The sequence below is a fragment of the Phaseolus vulgaris genome, chromosome 10, assembly GCF_051622355.1.
Source record: "Phaseolus vulgaris cultivar YP4 chromosome 10, ASM5162235v1, whole genome shotgun sequence".
NCBI classification, from domain to species: Eukaryota; Viridiplantae; Streptophyta; class Magnoliopsida; order Fabales; family Fabaceae; genus Phaseolus; species Phaseolus vulgaris.
In genome coordinates this window covers 33,554,209-33,576,082 of record NC_143507.1, presented here as the reverse complement: position 1 = coordinate 33,576,082, position 21,874 = coordinate 33,554,209, and the positions used below count along the sequence as shown (strand labels likewise).

Here is a 21,874-nt window from a genome sequence, read left to right as displayed (position 1 = left end):
TATATTAAAAACTAGACTCCATTTTTCAGATTTCTATGTATGTTGGTTATATTTAGAATTAAGATTATATTTTCTATTTGTATTCTTTTGAAGTAAAAGATTAGTAAAATTATGTCAAAGATTAGTATTTTTTTGGTTAGAAAATTTTACTTGTTTTAAATTTTAAAAATAATCCGTGCGCTAGTTAAATTGACAAAGATTACTCATGTACACAAAGGTCTAAAATAAGCTTGAAAAAACTAAAAAAAATGAAAAATCTCCATATTGTTTGAGTACAAATATGATTAAAATATTTAAAACACAGCATAGAAAACCTCTTTCAAATTAACAAATATGGCATTGAGAAACAAAGGAAGTCACTCATTTCATTTTCAGAAGAAAAAATTATTTCGCCCACCGTGGGGCTCGAACCCACGACCACAAGGTTAAGAGCCTTGCGCTCTACCAACTGAGCTAGGCTTATGATTTATTATGATATAATAATGTACATAATTCATTCTTCATTGAATATATATAATGAATACACTATTATACACGCTGTTAACTTTAATTGAAATAATACTTGATGATCTTAATTAACCTAAAACTGATGATAGATAATTTCTTTTCAATTTACACATTTATTCACTTTAAAAAAAGAGTTAAAATATTAAACTACACATTACATATTCATATAAAATGTTAGCAATATTATTTTTTTATAGCTTTGTAGACTGTTTAAACAGTTCTGCATAAACAAAAAGTTTGACTCTATACTTTTGATATTGAGCGTGGCATAAGTACTGTAGTGATATATTTGAAGAACCAAACCATTGAACTGAAGGAAACCCAGTTTCAACTTTCAACTGATGAAGTTGTTGTGAGGCATACACATGAGATAAGTTTGCCAAGTACAAGCATATTTATAAGAAGGCCTTGTGTTGTGACAACTGTTTAATTTGCATGGTAACTCCACAGCCAAAATAAAATAGAAATTTCAGATTCTCAGGCAGTCAAGGTTTGTGAATGAAGGCCTCATGTTGTCTTTGGGGTGATGAGGCTTGAAACTCTGGCAAAGCTTTGTATGTTTCATATAATCTACTCAGGGCAGGGAATTTGGACTGCAAAAACTCACAAAATTGTAAATGTTCAAAATATGTACATGGTTTATAATTTCTTCTCTCTGGCAGAAGCATTTATTGTGATTGAAAAAGAATTTTATGGAGAATGAGGATAAGAAATACTTTATATTAAGAGAGAATTGAGCATAAATTATGAGTGTAATGCATGTAGAGTAGCATGTCAATCTTTGAATATCTACCACCATAGACATCCCCTTAAGCTAAAAGAGCCATGAAAGTTATAGCATTTCTTTCCAACCATATACCAAACTATTTCAAACTGAGAACACCACCAAAGCCTTTTAGCATCCATACATTGGTGTCAAAGCCTCTAAAATTAAGAGAAGTAGTCTAAATAAAATATTTTGTCTTAGAGGAAAGAGTTGATTTCTAAATTGGCTTATGCAGCAGAAAAGATTGTCAAGAAAAATTGAGAAATTGGAAATAAGATTTGCATGAAAAGAATCCTGAAGAATCAAGAGACCAATTCCTCCTGTCTTGGTTGCACTGAGAGATCAATAAAATCTTCCTACCCCTCAACAGCAGAAGAATACCAAACCTCCTTGACAATTAACAAGAAAGAAGCTAACAAACCTACACCTTTTCAAATTTCAAAGAAGTATAGTCCCATTTAACCGCGGCTGCAAAACAACAGAGAAGTTGATAGGACTCAACTGATGGAATGGATAGTTTTGGAGAGAAGAATAAGGCAAAGAGACAGTATTTTATTAAATTACTATTGATCAATGTGACCTATATAAGATGTATTCGATAGACCTCTCCTCTCCTTTCTGAAATGATTCTTAACTGCCAACTACCACCCCTTATCCTCCTATTTATAAGCTTCTCAATTACTGCTGTTTAACCTCTATTAGCCCTTACATACACTCTCTTAACCACTGGTCTCCTATCAGAAGTGATTAGAAACTGTTTTTTGTAGTGTTTCTAGTGTAAGATCAAGGGAAGCTTCCTCTCAAACACTAGTGAAAAGAAATCTGTCCAAATGATATGAAACCACAGGTCCTAGTTACAGTCCAGGTAAGGCAAGCATGTGAAAGAGTAAAATCTCTCTAACAAAGTTATCAAAGCTTCTCATTCCCTAGTGTTTTCTTGAGATCTCTGAGAAAGTTGAAATCTCCTCCCATGCTCCAACTAGAACCACAAAAACCAAACATGAACCCAAAAGAAAGGTTGGAGATTTGGAACAAAATGATATAAACACAGTTGTTTGTTAAGGCTTTAGAGTCACCAGTAATTTTATAGTTCTTTATAAAATAAAATCATCCTAGAATACTTCAGAAAGTTGGAACTGCTATTTGCTAAAGCTATTTCTAGTGAAAGTTAACATGATTTTCTCAAGTGCCAACTGCATTCTCCAATCTGTTACGCAATTATTCACCATTTTTATAAATCATCCCATATATTTTAAGACCATCTTACTTTAAAAATAAGTAAAATTATTAGGACCCTCTAATGTTAAATTCTAATATTAGGGGAATTTTAACACCTTTAATTTAATTCTTAGGTCCTAATATAAGTAAGCTTTATTTGGTAAAAGTGACACTTCATTCAAAGATACATCACCAAATGATACAACCATTATATTACGTGTTTATTAAAAAAAAATAAAAGACAATAGAAGAGAGTGAAGAAAAGAGATGAGAAGAATTCTATATCCACTCCCAACCACTCAGGCTTATGAATCAATATTTGTATATAATGAAATATATTAAGAAAATGTAAGAACTATACTTTACCATATCGATATCAAACCTCTGAACTGCCTGTTCTATCTGTGGTGCCAAAAATACATCAGCCTGCATAATGCAGCGTTTACTTTGTTATATATGCCTTTCCAGGTTGGAAGTATAAGTGTTTAACTTCAAAATATTTTTCACATTAGATATCAATGTCATTACATTGTTCATTTGAGTATAGTAAACATTTTAAGTGAAAAGATGGACATGAAAGTTACAATAAGGAATATGATCCTTTGAAGATTATGAATATACAACAAGGGCCCTTAGCTGCAGAGAAAGTTAAAGTTCACTTCCAAAAGAGCAAGAGTCTCAAAATAGAAAGAATTAGATAATGCTTGAAACTCATTTTGGTAGCAGACTAAAATTTCAAAATCTATGTTGGAGAAACCCACCATAACAGTTTAAAAAGGTAAAATTGGAGGGGGAATTTTTTTCTGCCAGACTAAGGTAAAGAAAGTTCCATTTTCAATTTTTCCTTTCTCCATTTAATAAATAGAGATCAAGAAATATTTCAGGAATTGACATTGACCACAACATGGAACAGATTCAAAATAAGGCTTCCCATCATATTGGAGCAAACCATTATATTAAGTAAAAAGTGAAAGAAGGCTTTGGGGCAACAAGATTATACCATATAGATACATTCCCCTGTGGCATATGTTCCAGCAAAATTCTTCAGCAGCTTTTCAAGAGCTGGACATTTTCCAAGTGAAAGTAAGAGAGCTGAATAGATATAAAAAAAATTCAGAAAACAAGGAAATAATAGTATAGAATATGTTGTACCTGAGAAACCTTTGTCAATGGTAAATTGAGCCCACGGTTTTGATTCTGCACCAAACATTTTCTCCATATCTTTCTGTAGAAAAATATGTGTAAAAAATCCAAAATATTTGAGCATTATGCGAATCCAAGCATTTCAGATCAAAATAATTAGAACGTACCAGAACAGCAAGCATGTTAAGAGGCTGTATACTGGAGTGAACAATACTTGCTACCTGTAAAATAAGATAATCATCAAATAGTAGCCAAGCTACAGAAAGATTTGGGGTCACACATGATCTAGCTCCTTCTCATTTCCAAAGCACAATTATTTGAGCCTGATACAAATGTTCAAATTACATATTGGACAGGAGAATCATTTTATAGTGTACAAACTCTTAATTTGCAGTCCTTTTATATATCTTCTATGATGCACATATATAATATGTGTATTCAACATGCATGACAATAAAATTCTTCTAACAATAGATTAGATATTATATGTGTAAGTGCAAGATTTATATTTATGTATAGATATGTATGTATACAAATTCATAAGCAATGATCAATATATAATTGCAATTCTACAAAATCCAAACTAAGAACATAATTTCTTAGACACTTCTAAGGACAATAAAAAATATAAATATTTATCATAAATCATGGCCAATTGTCTACAAATAAGAATAATATCAATCTCATACCTTTCTTGAAATCTTCTATATAGAGGGCAGCTTTCCTATTTGGTTCATTAAGGGACAGATTTCTATGCTTTTATATTATACATGATTTTTTGTCTCATACTTAGCTGTATTGGATTTTCATTACTTTCTTTAAAGGCTTTCACAAATATGTGTTGATCAATTATAAGAGTGTTAGCATTAGATACGAATACGTGAGGCAAATTACCATCATTATCAGATATTTGGAACCCTCTATATAATATCAAGCATAAGAATTCATAACAAGGTTAGCTTTTTCCCACTGAATTCCTTCAGAAGATACCAAACCAGTAGGATTAGCAGTTAGAATCAATCTTGATTCAATACATTCATGATGCAAATCCAAATCAATCATCTTGAATTTTACCTGAAGATTGAGAGCTCTGAGCTGTGGATCAACTGGCAACAGTGGCTTCTGAGTATATTTTTCCTCCAAATGCTAACCATAAAGGTAAAAGTGAAACACATAAAGTTGCAATTTGAATAACAGAATACCAAACCAAATCAGTGAGATGCATGATTGTAAAGAAACTCAAGCATCAGAATTCTGAACAACTTGGTAACAATTCCCACTGAATTCCATCTTTAAATAACCCATGTCACCAAGAAATACACCCTTAAGACTGGTATAATCAGATGATAGAAAATTAGAAGTTTTTTATCAACAAATATTATTTGTTACTATGTTAGTTTTTATTAATGGGAGACTCAAACTCACGACCTCTCCCTCTCTTGTTGCTAATATTACCACAAAGTCAACCTTATATCCCCAAAAAATTAGTAGTTTTTCAGGTGGAATTGGGTAGAGTACTCAATATTTTCAGTGTTCGTAGCATTAGACTTACCAGAAATATTGCATAAGAATCTGAAACCACAACATTATTATCAACTAATACTGGAACATAGTGCAGAGGATTCAGTCTCTCGAATTCTGAAATTTAAGCAGAAATGGAAGATTTTTCAGTCAAACTAACTTTCCTAACCACTATTAAGTTTGGTTCCTAAAGCACTGCATATATATCATTGAGCTCTGAATTCACCTGGACTGTACTGCTCTCCTTTTGCTAGGTCCACTTCTTTGTACTCATATGGAATTCCTAGTCATATCAGATCAAAAGAAAAGAAACCAAAAATTTCTTGATTCCAATCCAACATTTTCTGTAGTTATACTCCCATATTAACTGTAGTTATTCTTAATTGAAAACAAAATAAAAGAACCAATGATGTGATGGAGTTGTTCAAGCAAAATTTCAAAATAAAATCCCAAAAATGGAATATAACTAATTCCATAGGTGTGTTTGGTTGTTCTCCCATTAGAATTGAGTTTACTTTACTCTTCTGCATTGATATTTAATGAAACCTTCATTAAGAAGATTATTGAAAATCTGATTGAGCAACAGTACCATAATCTGATTGAACAACAGTACCAAAAGCATTGTCATGAAAAAAGGGGTGAGGAAGGAACCTTTGAGGCATAAAGCAAAGCGGATACGCCATGAGCAAGAGCCATGGCAGTAAGAATAGAGCTGAAGATTGGATGAAAATGATGCATTGCTGCAGTGGCCACTTTTCTGCAGTGCAAGCAAGTTCAACAACAATAAAATAATTCAATTCTATTCATTTTCCAAAATTGAAAACATGACAGTGATTAGTGTTGGATGAAAACAAAGAACACAAATCAAAGAAGGATTACCGGCTTATCTAGGTCCATGTCTGATTCAGGTGCTAAATCTTATGTTTTCAATTGCAACAGTGTTCTTTACATTTCAACCAACCACTTCTTCTTTAAGGAAATAAACTAGTTTAATTATATTTTCAAAATGCAATATTATTAATAGGGAGGCTATTTCAATTTGCATTTCCTAGATTTTAAAATAATATGTAAGAATATAATAATATTCTAAATATCTTTTATGATTAGAATTTTATAATTTAGATTTTAAAGGATCTATAAAATGATTTGGATTTATCTCATTCCAAAATTCTCCTGTATCGAATTTGAGTAATTTAATATTTAATAACTTATAGTTAAGTCGACTTGAGTAATTTTATTAGTTAAGTAACTCCAATTAAGTAATTTTATTAGTTAAATAATTCCAATTAAGTAACGTTTAACACAACCAACAATTTGAATATATTTTCTATTATTCAATTTAATTTACGCAAGTTAAAAGTTTACAAGTATAATAGTTAATTAAAGAACCTATTCACTTAATTTTGTTTGATATTTATTATTTTTAATATTTGGCATAACAACCAAAATTTAACTTATAAGGAGTTAATTTTTCAACTATATTTCACTTTTTTAATAAAAATATTTTGTGTCTATTACGGGATTTGGTTAATTTTTTTATATTTTTTACTAGAAATCAAATATCATATTTTCCTCTTCAAATGGTGAGACAAATTAAGAATGATAAAACAACATAATTGTTGTCATGTAGTAGTCTAATGTAGTATTCTAGTGAAGAAAATATAAGAGTCAAGCTTGTCAATAATTTAAAACTTGCCAAATTTTTGTTTAATCACTCATGTTTATAGTTTTTACTAGAAATCAAATACCATATTTTTTTCTTCTAAAGGTGAGATAAATTCGTCATCATTCTTTCAAAAGAATCATGAAACAATATAATTCTAGTCATGTAGTAGTCTAATGAAGAAAAATGTAGTAGTCTAATGAAGAAAACATAAGAGTTAAGCTTGTCAATGATTTAAAACTTGTGTGAGAATAACATCAAATTAACCTTTAGTCCCACTGATGGAAACCGTCCAGCCACAAACACTTACAAAATAAGGAGGATGAAGACCTAGAGTTTGTCTAAGTTTTTACTAGCACATGTGAGCCTAATGAGACTTTTGTAGGCACAGTAAAGAGAACAACTCTAGGATGAAGAAAGATATAAAACATATCCAAGAAGACATCAAAGCCATCCAAACATCAATTAGAGTGTTGGTAAAAAAAACACAGGAAGAATGAGTCTCAACTGACTTTAAAAGAGACAAGTCAACATCATTTTGAGCCAAACTTTTGTTTTATTAATTGTATAAAATAGTTTAGTATTTCTTCGGTCATGTATTGGGCCTAATATAATAGAATATTTGGGCCAAGTAGTGTAGGATTTGGGCCTTGTATTTGGACCAAGAGTATAATAGAGTTAGAATAAGGTTTTTTCTTCCTGCACTCCCACGTTTTTAAATATCCCAAAACTGACCTTGACCTATTCTCTGAAAAGGGGCATCGTGTTGAACTCTCTTTGCCATTGTTCATCTTCATAATTGAATATCAACTGTTGGTGGAGGGCTTTTGTAGTTGTTCGGAGCAAGGTGGAGGAGTAGGGTACATTGCAAAAGTGTTGCTTGGGTTATAGAGGTAAGAATTAAGTTTTTTTTTAGCATTGGTGGTTATGGAGATTTTGTGGTTATCGGAAATCGGGATCTGGTAATGTGTTATGGATTCATGAATCCGTAATTGATTAAATTTTGTTTTCTAGATGAGGGGGTGTTATAGATTCTTGATTTCCGGATTGTTAAATCCGGAAGCCTAATTTGTGTTACGGATTAGTGGATCCAAAATGTCTATTTTGTATTATGGATTTTTGAATCCGAAATGCGTAATTTGAATTACGGATTTGTGGATCCAGAATGCATATTTTGAGTTATGGATTTCTGCATCCAGAATGGTTCTTCTGAATTATGGATTATTGGATCCGGAATGAATTGTTTGACTTATGGACTCATGGATCCAGAATGCAATGATTTAGTTTCATTTTTTATTTGTAGAAGCATGGACAATAGTGAAGAATTTGAACAAGAACTATATGATAGGGTTGATGTGTGGGATGGTCTACATGATGATGATATTGAGAAGTCATTATGGAACAAAAAAATAGACAATATATCGAAGGGATATGAATGTACAAATGTGTTTACTACAAATGAGGTAAAGTTAAGTTTGTAAAGTATGTTTAGGTTGTTTGTTAATTGGTAAATGAAATAATTTGTTATGATAATTATTGTAGGTATTTCGTAGTCGGGATGAGCTCTTGATGTGGGTTAGAAAAGTTGTGTTTCACTTTGGTTTTGTTATTGTGATATTGAGATCGGATACTTCAACTGGCCAACGACGAAGGAAAACATTTGTATTATTAGGTTGTGAGAGAGGAGGTAAATACAAATGATATAAGAAGGATTTATAGGTTACTGAGAGTTGGAACTAGGAATCATCTCCCAACTGCTCATATATGTGGGTCAAAGTAGTTGTTGAGTATCCCCCGGTGTGCCTCAAATCTACAAATAATCCCAAGTAGGATACATTAACTGACGTAGCACTCTTATCTGCAAAGATGGTGCAACCTACTAGGTGTAGCAAATATGCCCGTGCAACCATGGTCCACTGTCTTCTGGTACATGCGTCCTCATACACCTCCCTCAACCAACTTAGATGCACATGTCCACCTTGAAAATGACGAGTCTCAGCAATTGCTACTCCATGATCTACACGAAGTGAATCAACAAGCAAATCGGTCGCTGCAGCTGCATCTAAGCTCGGGTATGTGCAAAATTGTCCGATAATAGGGAGGTGTAACAAATTTGACACATCATCCAATGTGATTGTCAACTCATCTACAGGCAAATGAAAAGAATTTGTCTCTTCGTGCCACCTTTTTACAAAGGCACACAATAATCCTTTGTCTATCGTGTCAGCTTGCCCCAACAAGCCTAGTTAAACCTGACAACTCCATTGCAGGTAGTATCTCAGGATGAGGAGCACCCATCTTATTCATTTTTCGGCCATGAGACACCAATTTTAACTCCCCTTGATCCTAATTTAACCAACCAATATACAATTTAATCAACCAAAATCATATCACATTAACAATGAACAAGTATCATATTACAACATATTTACTTACCAAACCATTCCATAATTGCATGGCCATATGGTCTTCATAACCTGTGAACAGTGTCCCATCCAGTGGACCTCAGGGATAACCTTCACCTTCTACTTCAGGTGCGCCTTCATCCTCCACCTCCATTTGGGTTCAACTTCTTCAGATTTAACATGTTCTGCATCTTCATGTTCAACATGTTCTTCATCTTCATTAGCATGTCTTCTTCTTCTTCTTCTTCTTCTTCTTCTAACAGAGGTTGGGACGTAGATGTTCACCTTGTGAACCTCCTCCTCTAGTCTTCACCATTTCTGTTCAATTACACGAATCAAGTTAAACCAAATTACAAACTAATGAACGAGTGCATACTAACCCAACCCCGCAACTCCTCTAGTTTGAGATTGAGCCAACACAAACACGAATTTGAGCCAACACAAACACGAAACAACAAATTAGTATTCCAGAAACATCAATTCGGAACAATCCCAGAACAAAAAATCTGGAACAATCCCGAAACAAAAAATCTGGAACATTCCCAAAACCACAAATTCGGGATTTTACCAGAAGCTTAAATTCAGGATTTTACCGGATTTCAAAAGCCGAAATTCATCTGTATTCTATAATTCGAAAGTTTACCAAATTCTATAAGCTGGAATGTGAACAAGCAATTACGGAAACAAAAATCCATAAAAAAACGGATTTACAGATCCAAAAACAAAAATATTTACTTACCTTTGCCAAGAGCACTCTAAATCACAAAGAGATGTGTAGGATTGAGAGGAGGATGCACTTTTCTAATTTGGAGGTGTCGCTGCAAGAAGGAGATCAAAACGACTGCGCAAGAAGAAAATAACTTTGCAGTTTCTAGGTTTTTATTAGGGTAGGGTATTTTTGGAATTTTAAAAACTAATAAGGGCAATTTAGTCTTTGCATAAGAGTGTGGGAGTGCGGGAAGAAAAACATGGGGGTGCAAAAAGAAACTGCCTAAGAGTGATGAAACAACATAATTGCAGTCATGTAGTAGTCTAATGAAGAAAACATAAGAGTTAAGCTTGCCAATGATTTAAAACTTGTGTGACAATAACATCAAATTAACCTCTAGTCCTACTGATGGAAACTGTCCAGCCACAAACACTTACAAAATAAGGAGGATGAAGACCTAGAGTTTGTCTAAGCTTTTACTAACACATATGAGCCTAATGAGACTTTTGTAGGCACACTAAAGAGAACAACTCTAGGATGAAGGAAGATATAAAACATATCCAATAAGACATCCAAGCCATCCAAACATCAATTAGAGTGTTGGTAAAAAAAAATACAAGAAGAATGAGTCTCAGTTGACTTTAGAGGAGACAAGTCAACATCATTTTGAGCCAAACTTTTGTTTTATTAATTGTATAAAGTAGTTTAGTATTTCTTGGGTCATGTATTGGGCCTAATAGAATAGAATAATTGGGCCAAGTAGTGTAGGATTTTGGCTTCGTATTTGGACCAAGAGTAGGCTAATTCTCCTTGCACCAGATCAATTTTGATCTGCACCCATCATTTATTTTTAAACCCCAAATTGCCCTTGTCATCTTTTTCGGAATTTCACATGGAATGAAAAAAAAAAGCTTCTAGATTTTAGCATTCAGAAGACATTATTATGCTGCGGATTTTCATATCCGAAAGGCACATTATAGTTCTGAATTTGTATATCTGGAACTGTCTTATTTGTGTTGCGGATATAAGTATCCGAAAAAATAAGGGTAAAACAGACATTTTCTTTGCAGTGTTGGGTGTAGGTCATAATTGGTCTGGTGCAGGGAGAATTAGTTCCAAGAGTATAATAGAGATAGAATAAAGTAACATAAGCCATCTAGGATTGCAATTGAGTTTCCTTAACCAAATGCGGACGTCCAAAAAGGAGAGGTCACAACATTGAAGCTGCAACTAAAGCATTTAGCATGTGCTACACATGAAGGACAACATAGAAGGTGTGACTATACACATGGTACATCTTCATTGGCTCTTCTAGATCTAGGATTTGAATTTTTCAGATTTTGGCTATCTTTGGGCAACTTCTAGCACTATAAATAAGTGTGATAACTTCATGTATTCTCAGCTTATGTATGAGTAGTGTTATGCTATCCAAATTTAGTCCAAACACTTGTGTAAGCTCTATCTCTAGGGTAGTATTCCTCTTAGCATCCCTTAGAACCTTTCTTAGTGAATTGACCTAACCTTTCACTAGGCATCTTCCACATCTCTACTTCAAAAAATCATGGTTCATATCAACTCTTTCTCCACAAAAGTCCAGAAGCTTCCTTCATCTAATTCCACATTAACTCAAGAAATCGCATAAGGATGGAGAAGAAGGCCATCACTTACGTTACAAGTTCCAGAGGTTACATCACCAACAACACAACAAATTCCAAATTATACATAACCAACTGAGCATATCAATTCACGACTAACAACCTCAATGAAGATCCATGGTCCTTAGAACACTAAAGACGAACAACACAACAATGATCCTAGATACATCGAGCATGTTCCTAAATCACGGGTCTGAGAAGATGCCCACACCTTAAAACAACTTATTAAGTGTGACAAACTTCCAACACAAATTCTCATTAAAGAAGAAAAGGAATCCAAACAACAAAGGGGTAGTTTTCGCTTCCCACACCATGGAAACTCGACCAACTACCCTTGTAGGTAAAAATGTCAAACATATCATCCTTTTACTCCCAAAATTACAGTTGTGAGTCTTCCACCCAAGTGAAAGTGTCTGAGCATTAAGAGATATGACAAATTGAACGATCAAAATTAACATTTGAAGGCTTAGATAACTCAGATCAATATCTTCTCGAATGACCTCGTCATTCATTGAAAAAAATTTCAGTCCACTAAAACAATATTTTAATCAACCAAATCAACCAAAATCATTTAAAAAGGGGTCTTTATTGATTTTAATTGATTAAAAGTGTGCACATCTTTATTGGTTGCTCTTTGTTTATGATTTTTTATTTTTAGCAATGTAAGGTGAGAATCCAAAGAAAATCCCCATTGAACACGAACTTAACCTAGTGGCTAAGTAAGTGTGAAAGTTCACTTCTAGAGGGCAAAGAGAAAAACACAATTATATGGTGACAATGATGCAATGATGCGGAATTGAATATAAGAAGGCCAAGATAACCAACAATTTAAGAGACAAATATGAAAGTATAAAGAGGAATGTAATGGAGGGCGCAAAGAAAGATAAAAAGAGGAAGAGATGAAGAGAGCTTATGGAAGAAAGAAAGATGTCACGCCACTTGGAGAAGAGAGGACTCCAAGATGAGTGGTGCAAAGGGCCGCCAATTGAGATTTTACCCACCAAAGATAAGACCAAAAAATGAGAGCTCATAAGTCTCACAAAATCACTCTTGCAGAGTTTCTTTAGTATTCAATTTCAATGTGAAAATACATGAGGCAAAATACTCAATTTATAAGAATGGGTGCCTTGGCGGGCAAGATGGGGGGAGGGTAGAAATGAAATAAGAAAAGGGCGACCTAGGGGCTGACCTATGTCAAAGCCACCCCTTATTCCTAGCTTCTAGAAGCTAGAGCTACCTCCTAACCTTAATGGACTTGGCACAAGCCCAATTTGATAAATACACCCCCTATTATGCTATATGAATCCTACTCTACTGAAATTAAAAACAAAGAGACTAGTTGGTGCTTAACTCCCATGGCTTGGGCTCTGTTCCTAGTGATCCTCTAAGGAATGATGGGATCTGAGGCACTGGCTAGTGGTTGGTCCTGACCTAGCCTTGAATCTTGTGTCATACTCCGGGTAATCCTTTTAGAAGGTTGGACTTGGTCAAGGGATGCTCTATCTCTCAGGTCTTCATCATGCTCTCTGGGTGGGAGAGATTTCGTCCACTAATTTGCAACACCTGCAGAGAAAGGAGTTAGATCACTAACATTAAAAGAATGACTCCCTAGATACGTGTCAAGTAAATCTAACTCATAAGCATTATCATTGATCCTTTTGATGATTTGGTAGGGGTCATCACCACGTGGTAGGAGTTTGGATTTCCTTTGAGTATGAAAGCGATCATTCCTCAAATGAAGCCAAACTCAATCCCCCCAAGTTCAAAGAAGATCAATGTTTTGCACCCCTTATTGGTGTGTTGCGCATACTTGCACACCTTCCTTTCAATTTGACGTTTGATGTGTTGTTGCAAGTTTTTAATAAAAGATGCTTAACTGCATATTATTTATTTATAATTTTCCACATTTTTATGAATTTTTTCATTAAACTCACAATTTCACGAATTTTATTATCTAAATTTAAAAAATAGATTCATTTTACTCTTTTATTAATTAATCATCAAATTACTAACGTGTAATGACGTGACAATTGTAAGTATGTTTTAGTCCAGGATGAAATATATGTATCATATTTTGAATTTCGTATTTTGCCAGTAAACTTCTACAAATTTTATTACAAAATTTTTAATTTTGAAAACTTTACTACATTATTTTTTAAACTTTACGAATTTTACATTTATATTTTAATTTTATCAATTTCACTTTTGAACTTCATTATTCCATTAATCAATATGAGGATGCCATCAATAACACTTTATTCTTATAAAAAATGAAGTAAATAAAAAGATACATTATCTATTAATTTTTGTGTGTGTTATTTTTTAATCGAACAATTTTATATTTATTTATTTGATAAAATAAATAAATTTTAAATAATTATTATAAAAAAATGATATTATTTTTATAAATTTATATATATTTTGATTTTTTTAAAATTAACTATTTATAAAAATAATAAAATTATATTTTAATGTGATAAAAATGTAAATACTCGTAAATAAAGTTTATTAAAATAATAATTTTCTTAATAAAAACTTTGTTAAGAAATGCTTTAGCCTAACGGTAACACACTGCTGTCATCTCTTCTATCTTATCTCATCTCTCTCGTGCGCGTAGCCTCCACCGCGCCGCCACCTCCGCCGCCGCGAGGAAGAAGACGCAGTGACGTCGTAGAAAGACTAGTCTCCGCCGCGATCAATGAAGCCCTTCCCTCCATCGGTTTGAATTTACAGATCCAAGGGTCCTGAATAAACCTAGAGACACAGCGATCTGCTTCCCTTTCTCACCAACTCATCTTGTTTCTTCAACTTTCCCTTTGTTGGGGAATCACCGAAGAGAGGTTGCGCATTCCATTTCCCTGTCTTCCAATTGCGGTTCCTCACCAGGTATGTCTCACGCCTATTTTTATCTCACCCAGTGCTTTTCTTCCTCCCTGTGTTAATTTTTTTTGTAATTACCTTAGGCTCTTTTTAGATAAAAAAAAGTTCCTTTGTTTGGTATATAGAATTGAAGATGGAAGATATGCTCTAGTGGAAGTTTTCTACTGTTTAAATTTTTTAACTTCCAAAATGGATTCTCCTAAATTAGGGGAGTGGGCGTGTGTGTTGTTACTAATGGGGCATGTAGGATGATAGTGATTTTGATTATTGTTTCTGGTTCTGTTGTAATAAACTGTCTCATCTCATATGGCTAGGGCTTGGGGCTCAATTTGTTAGAGTGGACCAAGTTTTGCTTCACCATTATGTTTCTTTGCTTTAATTGTTTCTTTTGTTTGTCTTTGTATCAGCATGCTCCGTAATATATACAAATATGAACTGTATGCAGCTGTTTAAGATGTTTGTGTGGGGGATTGAAAAAGAGAATTGTAGGGTGAGGTTGAAGAGAAAATCTTTTGGTAAGAGTCATTGCGTAATTTAAGAATAATCAAGGGTTGTGAGGAAGAAAACATATAGTAGTGGTATCAGCCATGAGCTTGAGAACAGCAGTACCCATCTCTTAGTTTTTTACGATGAAAAAAAGAAAAAAAAATATAGTCACTTTAAAGTTAGGGTAGTGCAAAATATTAATTATATATAAACTTTTACTGGTTTTACACAAAAACTAAAAATGATTTTTTAATGAATTGTTATTAAAGGCCCCTCTAATTTTGAGTTACATTGCGTTTTGCCACATTTGTTGCAAATTGCGGCCAATTTGTTGGTTATTCATGTCAGCATATGTTATTGGATTACCATGTACATATTGTATGTTGAGTTTGTCACAAGTGGGGAATATGGCAATATGTTGTCATACTATCCGCCACCCTGCCTGTACAGTTATGTGTGTATTATGTATATATAACGCACGTTCCTCTGTGTGTATTTGGAAGATCGTTGGTGAAATTGATTTTCCTTAAAATTGATTTTGAAGTGATGTGAATGATGTTTGGATATTTTTAATATATAAGCAAGTTAATAAACTATATAAAATATTTGATCCGATACCAAAGCAACCTAGAGTTGCTTCAACTTGTAATCAATTCTTCAAAGCAAAACCAAAAGGGGAAAAATGGTTGCCTTGGTGTGCTCTGGTGGTCGACATTGGCTATGTTGAGCATGTAATTCTTTAGAGGACCTGGATCCTTTATATTAACTAACTAAATGGGAAACTTTGGTTGGGCTGGTGTACTCTGGTTGTGAGGTTGATCTTTTTGTTGAGTTAATGTATCTTAAGGAAATTGTTTTATTTATTTTTTGACATTGGTTTATACAATTTGTAAATATAGATTCATAAATATGATATGGTCTTATTCCTAATTAGGATTTGGATGTTTATCTGTGTCAGCTGTATAAATCATTCTAATTATGGAAGATTCTGACCAACCTGCTAAGTCTGCTGAAAACCAGCAAACTGACCAAGGTATGCCGGATTATTTGATCTATAATTTGTTAATTTCTGCCTCTGCATTGGACCCAAACGTCCAATCTTGTTTGCATTTTGTTCTCTGGATTAGGAGTTTCTTAGTTAGTACTCTGTATTATTTAATATTTTTTTTTTCAGTTTGTAGTTTTTTCAGAAAACCGATAAATAAAAAGAATATAAGGAAACGGACTATTGGTGATGAAGATAATGAGGAGGACTCAAACAAAGAAACTTCTCTGTTGCATATTCAAAAGAAAACCTTAAAGCCTGACAATAAGTTGTACTTTTCCACTGGCTCTTCAAAAAGTTCTGTATCTGCTGAACCCAGTGTAGAGTCAGGAAAACCAGTCTTTCAATTTGAGTCTTCAAAAGAGATTCAAGTTCAACATGATAGCAAAGCAACAGCAACTCTGGAGACTGAGACTGAGTTCTCGAAAGATGCCCGTGCCATCCGTGAAAGAGCTCTCAAGCAAGCATCAGAGAGTCTGAAAGGGAAAAGTGCAAGGTCTGAGGATGAAAAATTATATAAGGGGATGAACAGTTACAAAGACTACAAGGCTGGCTTTCGTAGAGAACAAACAATTGCTAGTGAAAAAGCTGGTGGAGCACATGGTCCTCTTAGGGCTTCAGCTCATATAAGAGTTTCAGCAAGGTTTGATTATCAGCCTGACATATGTAAGGACTATAAGGAAACTGGTTACTGTGGATATGGTGATTCATGTAAGTTTATGCATGATCGAGGGGATTACAAGTCTGGGTGGCAGTTGGAGAAGGAATGGGATGAAGCTGAGAAAGCAAGGAAGATGAGATTGGCTGCAGGTGAGGATGCAGGTGAGGAGGAGGGTGCTAATTTGACTGATGAAGATGATGAGGATTCGTTACCTTTTGCATGTTTCATCTGTAGAAACCCTTTTGTGGATCCTGTTGTAACCAAGTGCAAGCACTACTTCTGCGAGCATTGTGCATTGAAGGTATAGATTTATAGTTATTTAGTGTTGTGCACCTGATTAAATATTTTTAGTGTTCATTTTAGTTTGGTATATTAGGTTGCAGTTGTTACATGACTGCTGATTAGGTCCTATGCTTGGTTAAATGATTCTGCTCTGAAAGAATTGATTGATTAAGCATACATGTTATTAATGAATACTCTTTCTGTTCCTTTAGTAACACTAAATATCTTGCCATTGAGTTATGTCTAACTTGCTATTTGTTTTATTTACAGCATCATGCAAAGAATAAGAAGTGTTTTGTCTGCAACCAGCCAACACTTGGCATTTTTAATGTTGCTCATGAGATACGCAGGAGGATGGCCGAGGAAAAATAAGTATTCTCTGTTGAATTCATGGATCTCTTTGCTTTAAGGAACTTTTCTTTAACCTCCCATTTTAGTTTCGTGTTAAGAAGTGATTATATGTGATGAGTTCAAAACATTCAAATGTCTAGACAGTGGGTTAGGTATTTTTTTCATTTTGCTGTATTTCTTTTACATATAGATCTCAGAATACCTAACGGTTAGAGACATTTACCCATTTGTATATAGCACCTCTGTTGTTGTTACTGATTTTTTTTATATTTTTTTTTGCTTTAGTTTGTTTCTAAATTAATTTTTGTCCCAAATAAATTACCTGTTTGAATTTGCATATAATAATGCATAGTACTAGTGATTACCCTTTTAGAGAATTTGTGTAAAGGGTACTGTTTTGACGACTTTGTTTAATTTTAAAATCATTTTAAAATAAATTTTCGGATTTAGAATCTGCTTTTGGAAGCAATTTTACAAGGGCAGTTACTTCCTACGCCTTCCGGCGACTTCTCTAACCTTTGTTTAGGTTTGAACCATTGCGATCGGACATTGTCGGAATAGTTTCTTGGAGTTGTCGTTGGAGATGAGTTATATTTTCTTCCACAAGTTAATTTGAAGGAGAGTATGGATTGACAATAAGGTGACTCTCTTCTTCCACACTCTTATAGTTATAGTTTCTTCTTGCATCTCTATTGAGTGTTAAAAGTTATAGTGTTAAAAAGATTTTAATTGTTCACAAGTCTGGTTTTTGGACTGCATGATCTAAAAACATATCTTGTATTGCACAATCCCAAATACATTTTTAATTCTGGCAATGCGTTTTCAATTAAGTAATTTACACGATTCAGAAAGTATTTTTTAAATTTGGAAATGTATCATAGATCGTACAATTTGAAATGTTATTTTTGCATCATGTAATTTGAAATCATATTTTGAATTGTACACTTCAAAATATATTTTGAATGATTTCCTTCCTATCACTACTTTCAAAAGTGACTTTGTTCCTTTAAATTTGGACTTTGACTTAATAATTAAGTTTTTTGTATTTTTTTCAAGATCATCATTGTATAACATATAGTGAAAGTTAGGAAGAGGTAGAAAGTTAAAATGGGAAGATATGTTGTCAACCACTCTATTAAATGAAAATTCAATGTGGCACGCACTATTAACCTTGTGATATATAATAAAAGGGGTCATTCTTAAAAATTTGTTCATAACTACAAAGATTTGGAATCATGACCCCTTGCTTATAATTTGAAGCCAAGTACAAAATGCATCGATATATAAAGTCCATGGGTTAAACTTTAGATTTGATTTTTTAACATGTAATGAATTTTTCACAAATAATTTAAAAATGATTTTTCATGTGTGGCCAAAAGAAATTATCATTTAGGACTTTTAAAAAAATTTCAAAGCCCATAAATGTCCCATTATTCTACCAATATGTGTTTATTTTATAAGTGGTTATTTTAAAGAAACTTCAGGTATGCCTTGTCTTTAAAAATGTATCCATCTTGTTGAAAATAGTTCTTCTGGAGCGTTTTGGAGTACTCATTAAAAACTTGAGAGAAATCGTCATCATTTTGATGCTAACTTCTTTATAATGATTAAACCCAAAAAAAAATAAAAATTGTTTCAAGAATAGTAACATGTTTTCTTGAAAGGGCATTGCAACCACATTTTATTTTTCTTACATATGTTTCATCATGTAAGAGAGTTGTTCAATAAATTTTACATGTATATTATTAAATCACGCATTGACCTTTCAAATATTTAAGAGATTCATGATCTCTCTTTATCATAAATTTCTTATGAAAACATAACGTTTCAATTTTGCAAGACACTAATAAGAGTATAAAGTTCATTATCATAGTTAGAGTAACTACCCTTCAGATTCTCACTCAAATGAGTTATAAATTGTTTATCATAGTTAGAGTGACCATCCTTGAATTGTCTAAAGTAAGACAACTCAATGTCACATTGGATCATCACATTCAACCCAAAAAATTTGATGAAGTTGGGAAGTGCTAGAATAGATGCATTTTGATAGAGTGTTCTTTAAATCTTTGAAAAAAATTATCTTGATTTATTCAAATTGAAACACTATATCCTTCTTATTATCTTATTTAAAGGGCTGACAATTATGCTAAATCTTTGACAAATCTCCTGTAGAAACTAATCAATTCATGAAAATGTGTACCTTCATTAATATTTGTAGGATTGGATAATCTCTTATTGTCATCACCTTTTCCTCATTGAATGAACTCTTTTAGAGCTCAACACGAATCCTAAAAGGACAACATAGTTCACACCAATGCATTTTTCTTTATTAGCATTCAATATTTTTTTTCCAAAAAAATTTAAGCACATATTTTATATGATGCACATGTTCATTCATATTCAAATTCTATATCAAAATATTATTAAATTAAATCACAAAAAACTTGTCTATAAAAAGATGAAGCACATGAATATGAAATATTAGTTATGACTAATGATAAGTGTTAAATTTCAGTAATATTTCACATTAAAATATAGATATTTATGAGTATTAATTGCTAAAATAATTATAAAATAACCCTTAATTAATGATTTTATACATTTTTACATATTTTGTGATTTGTAATTGAATATGAACGATTTATTCTCAAATTTGGTATTAATTCCAAGATTCTAGGAAAGAATAAAGATGATTAGGCAAAATGAAAATATACAAAGCCAAAAAGAGAAAGTTGGATTGCATCAACACTCAGCAAAGCGGCCCAAACGCACAAAAAGCATCAACTGCCACCATGGGAGCTCGCTGAAGTGAGATAGCACCAATGAAGTTGGGTTGGACGTCGTTTTGCTTACTCAAGCGAGCCCATTCTCGCTTGAGTGAGAATACACTTAAGCCAATGAAAATTAGGTTAAATAGGGGGCTTGAGGCACAACCCTAGTGAGCCAAATTGAGAGAAAAATACCATTGAGTGAATTGTAATCCAATTGGGAGAATAGAAAAGTGTGACAAACATTAGAGGAGGCAACCGTCAAGGAGAAATATCCTGAATCTTTTTTTCATGTCATCCATGCTTGTAACGGTTATCATGTGTGTGGCTAGTCCTACCCTTTGGGATTGGGAGTAATTTATTCAAACTCTGATGTATTGAGGTGATATTTTTAAATATAATATTCTGTTCTTATTGATTATTGGTATTATTGTTTTGCTCCTAATGCATTGATCTAGAATCTTAAATCTTACTAGGAAGTATTTTTATGATTCTGACTTAAACATTAATACTTAACATATTTGTCATAGGAATAAACTTGAAATGTTAATTGTTATCAACGTTTGATCTTGATACTAAGTTGTTTTTATAAATATGTGATGAATCGATATAAATGAATTTTATACGGGTATCAATAACAATCAGAAGAGCATAATATTATAATGCTAATCAAAATACAAAAGAGTGAGAAAGATGAAACTCAATCCCTATTTTTCCAACTGAAAACCACTATTTGATTTGTTTTCTTTTTAATTCTTGCCATTATAACAATTCTTCAACCAACTTTTATTATTCTTTTTTATATTTAGCGAATCTTTTACTTGAATATTCAACTTTTCCTTGTGGATTCGATATCCGTCTTTATGAATACATTATTACTTCTGATAACGCAATGCACTTGCCGTAAAAAGTTATCAACTAACCTAAGACATACCATTAGCTCTAGAAAGGAGGGATGTTTGAATATAACTTAAAATAGTTGGATTTTTTTTGCAATAAGGCATATCAAATGTTGGTAAGGGGTAGTCCAATAGTTTCTTGAATAAGTTTAAAACAATTTCCACAAACATAAAAATGATGGACAAGAGTAGAAAAACCTATGTAATAGACATCAACAATGAAAACATTGGTTTATACTATAGTACACAAAACTTGAGTTAGTTCCATTTTTCCTTTGTAAATCATAAAGGATTTCACTAATCAATCAATTATTACAAGTATTATCATTGACACTTTTGGATTATAATGAGTACACAAGACCAGTTTTGGATATCTATTAATCTTTCCCTAAGATTGAGCACAAAGTACACAATGTATCTCATGCCAAGTATACAAAATTTCTTAAGACTATAAAATATTAAAGTTATTTACAAGGTAACTCGTTAGAGGAAATAAACCTAATAATGCTATTTGCTTCCATTTAACTTTAACTTTCAAAACTCGTTGAGGTGAAAGAAACTATTTTAAAAGTTCAAGATGAATTATAACTTCCTTTTCAACATATGTTTCACAAATATAATCAGGAAATTAAAAATCCAAAGAAAAATTAATGATAAACTCTTCCTACTTCTTAATCATATTAATGCTATTTGCTTCCATTTAACTTTAACTTTCAAAACTCGTTGAGGTGAAAGAAACTATTTTAAAAGTTCAAGATGAATTATAACTTCCTTTTCAACATATGTTTCACAAATATAATCAGGAAATTAAAAATCCAAAGAAAAATTAATGATAAACTCTTCCTACTTCTTAATCATATTTAAAACTTAAAATTCTATGAATATTCCAACAATAATTGTTTTTCCATAATTTTG

At 32.7% G+C, this 21,874-nt stretch overlaps 2 protein-coding genes across 5 annotated transcripts; one reads left to right on the top strand and one right to left on the bottom strand.

Moving 5' to 3' along the window:
* Positions 1 to 795: 795 nt before the first annotated feature.
* LOC137819355 (glutathione S-transferase 2) lies at positions 796 to 6,150 on the bottom strand. 3 transcript variants are annotated; one of them, XM_090296500.1, is made up of 10 exons: positions 6,035 to 6,150; positions 5,807 to 5,912; positions 5,382 to 5,438; positions 5,187 to 5,272; positions 4,709 to 4,780; positions 3,802 to 3,855; positions 3,644 to 3,716; positions 3,492 to 3,553; positions 2,858 to 2,917; positions 796 to 1,741 (listed from the first exon to the last, which is right to left on the bottom strand). In XM_090296500.1, exons 1-10 carry the CDS (start codon positions 6,050 to 6,052, stop codon positions 1,712 to 1,714), a joined length of 618 nt encoding a protein of 205 aa, XP_090152626.1. In that variant the 5' UTR covers positions 6,053 to 6,150; the 3' UTR covers positions 796 to 1,711. The 3 variants fall into 3 exon arrangements, with proteins under 3 accessions (XP_090152626.1, XP_068479269.1, XP_090152627.1); XM_068623168.2 differs by having other exon boundaries at positions 796 to 1,100; XM_090296501.1 differs by lacking the exons at positions 5,187 to 5,272; positions 5,382 to 5,438 and having other exon boundaries at positions 796 to 1,100; positions 6,035 to 6,102.
* Positions 6,151 to 14,126: 7,976 nt separating this feature from the next.
* Positions 14,127 to 17,546, top strand: LOC137818727 (Zinc finger (CCCH-type/C3HC4-type RING finger) family protein). Of its 2 annotated transcripts, none has more exons than XM_068622305.1 (4): positions 14,127 to 14,473; positions 15,912 to 15,986; positions 16,128 to 16,960; positions 17,212 to 17,546. In XM_068622305.1, the coding sequence occupies exons 2-4, from the start codon at positions 15,932 to 15,934 to the stop codon at positions 17,311 to 17,313; spliced, it is 990 nt and encodes a 329-aa protein (XP_068478406.1). In that variant the 5' UTR covers positions 14,127 to 14,473; positions 15,912 to 15,931; the 3' UTR covers positions 17,314 to 17,546. The 2 variants fall into 2 exon arrangements, with proteins under 2 accessions (XP_068478406.1, XP_068478407.1); XM_068622306.1 differs by having other exon boundaries at positions 14,161 to 14,473; positions 15,888 to 15,986.
* The last annotated feature ends 4,328 nt before the right edge of the window (positions 17,547 to 21,874 follow it).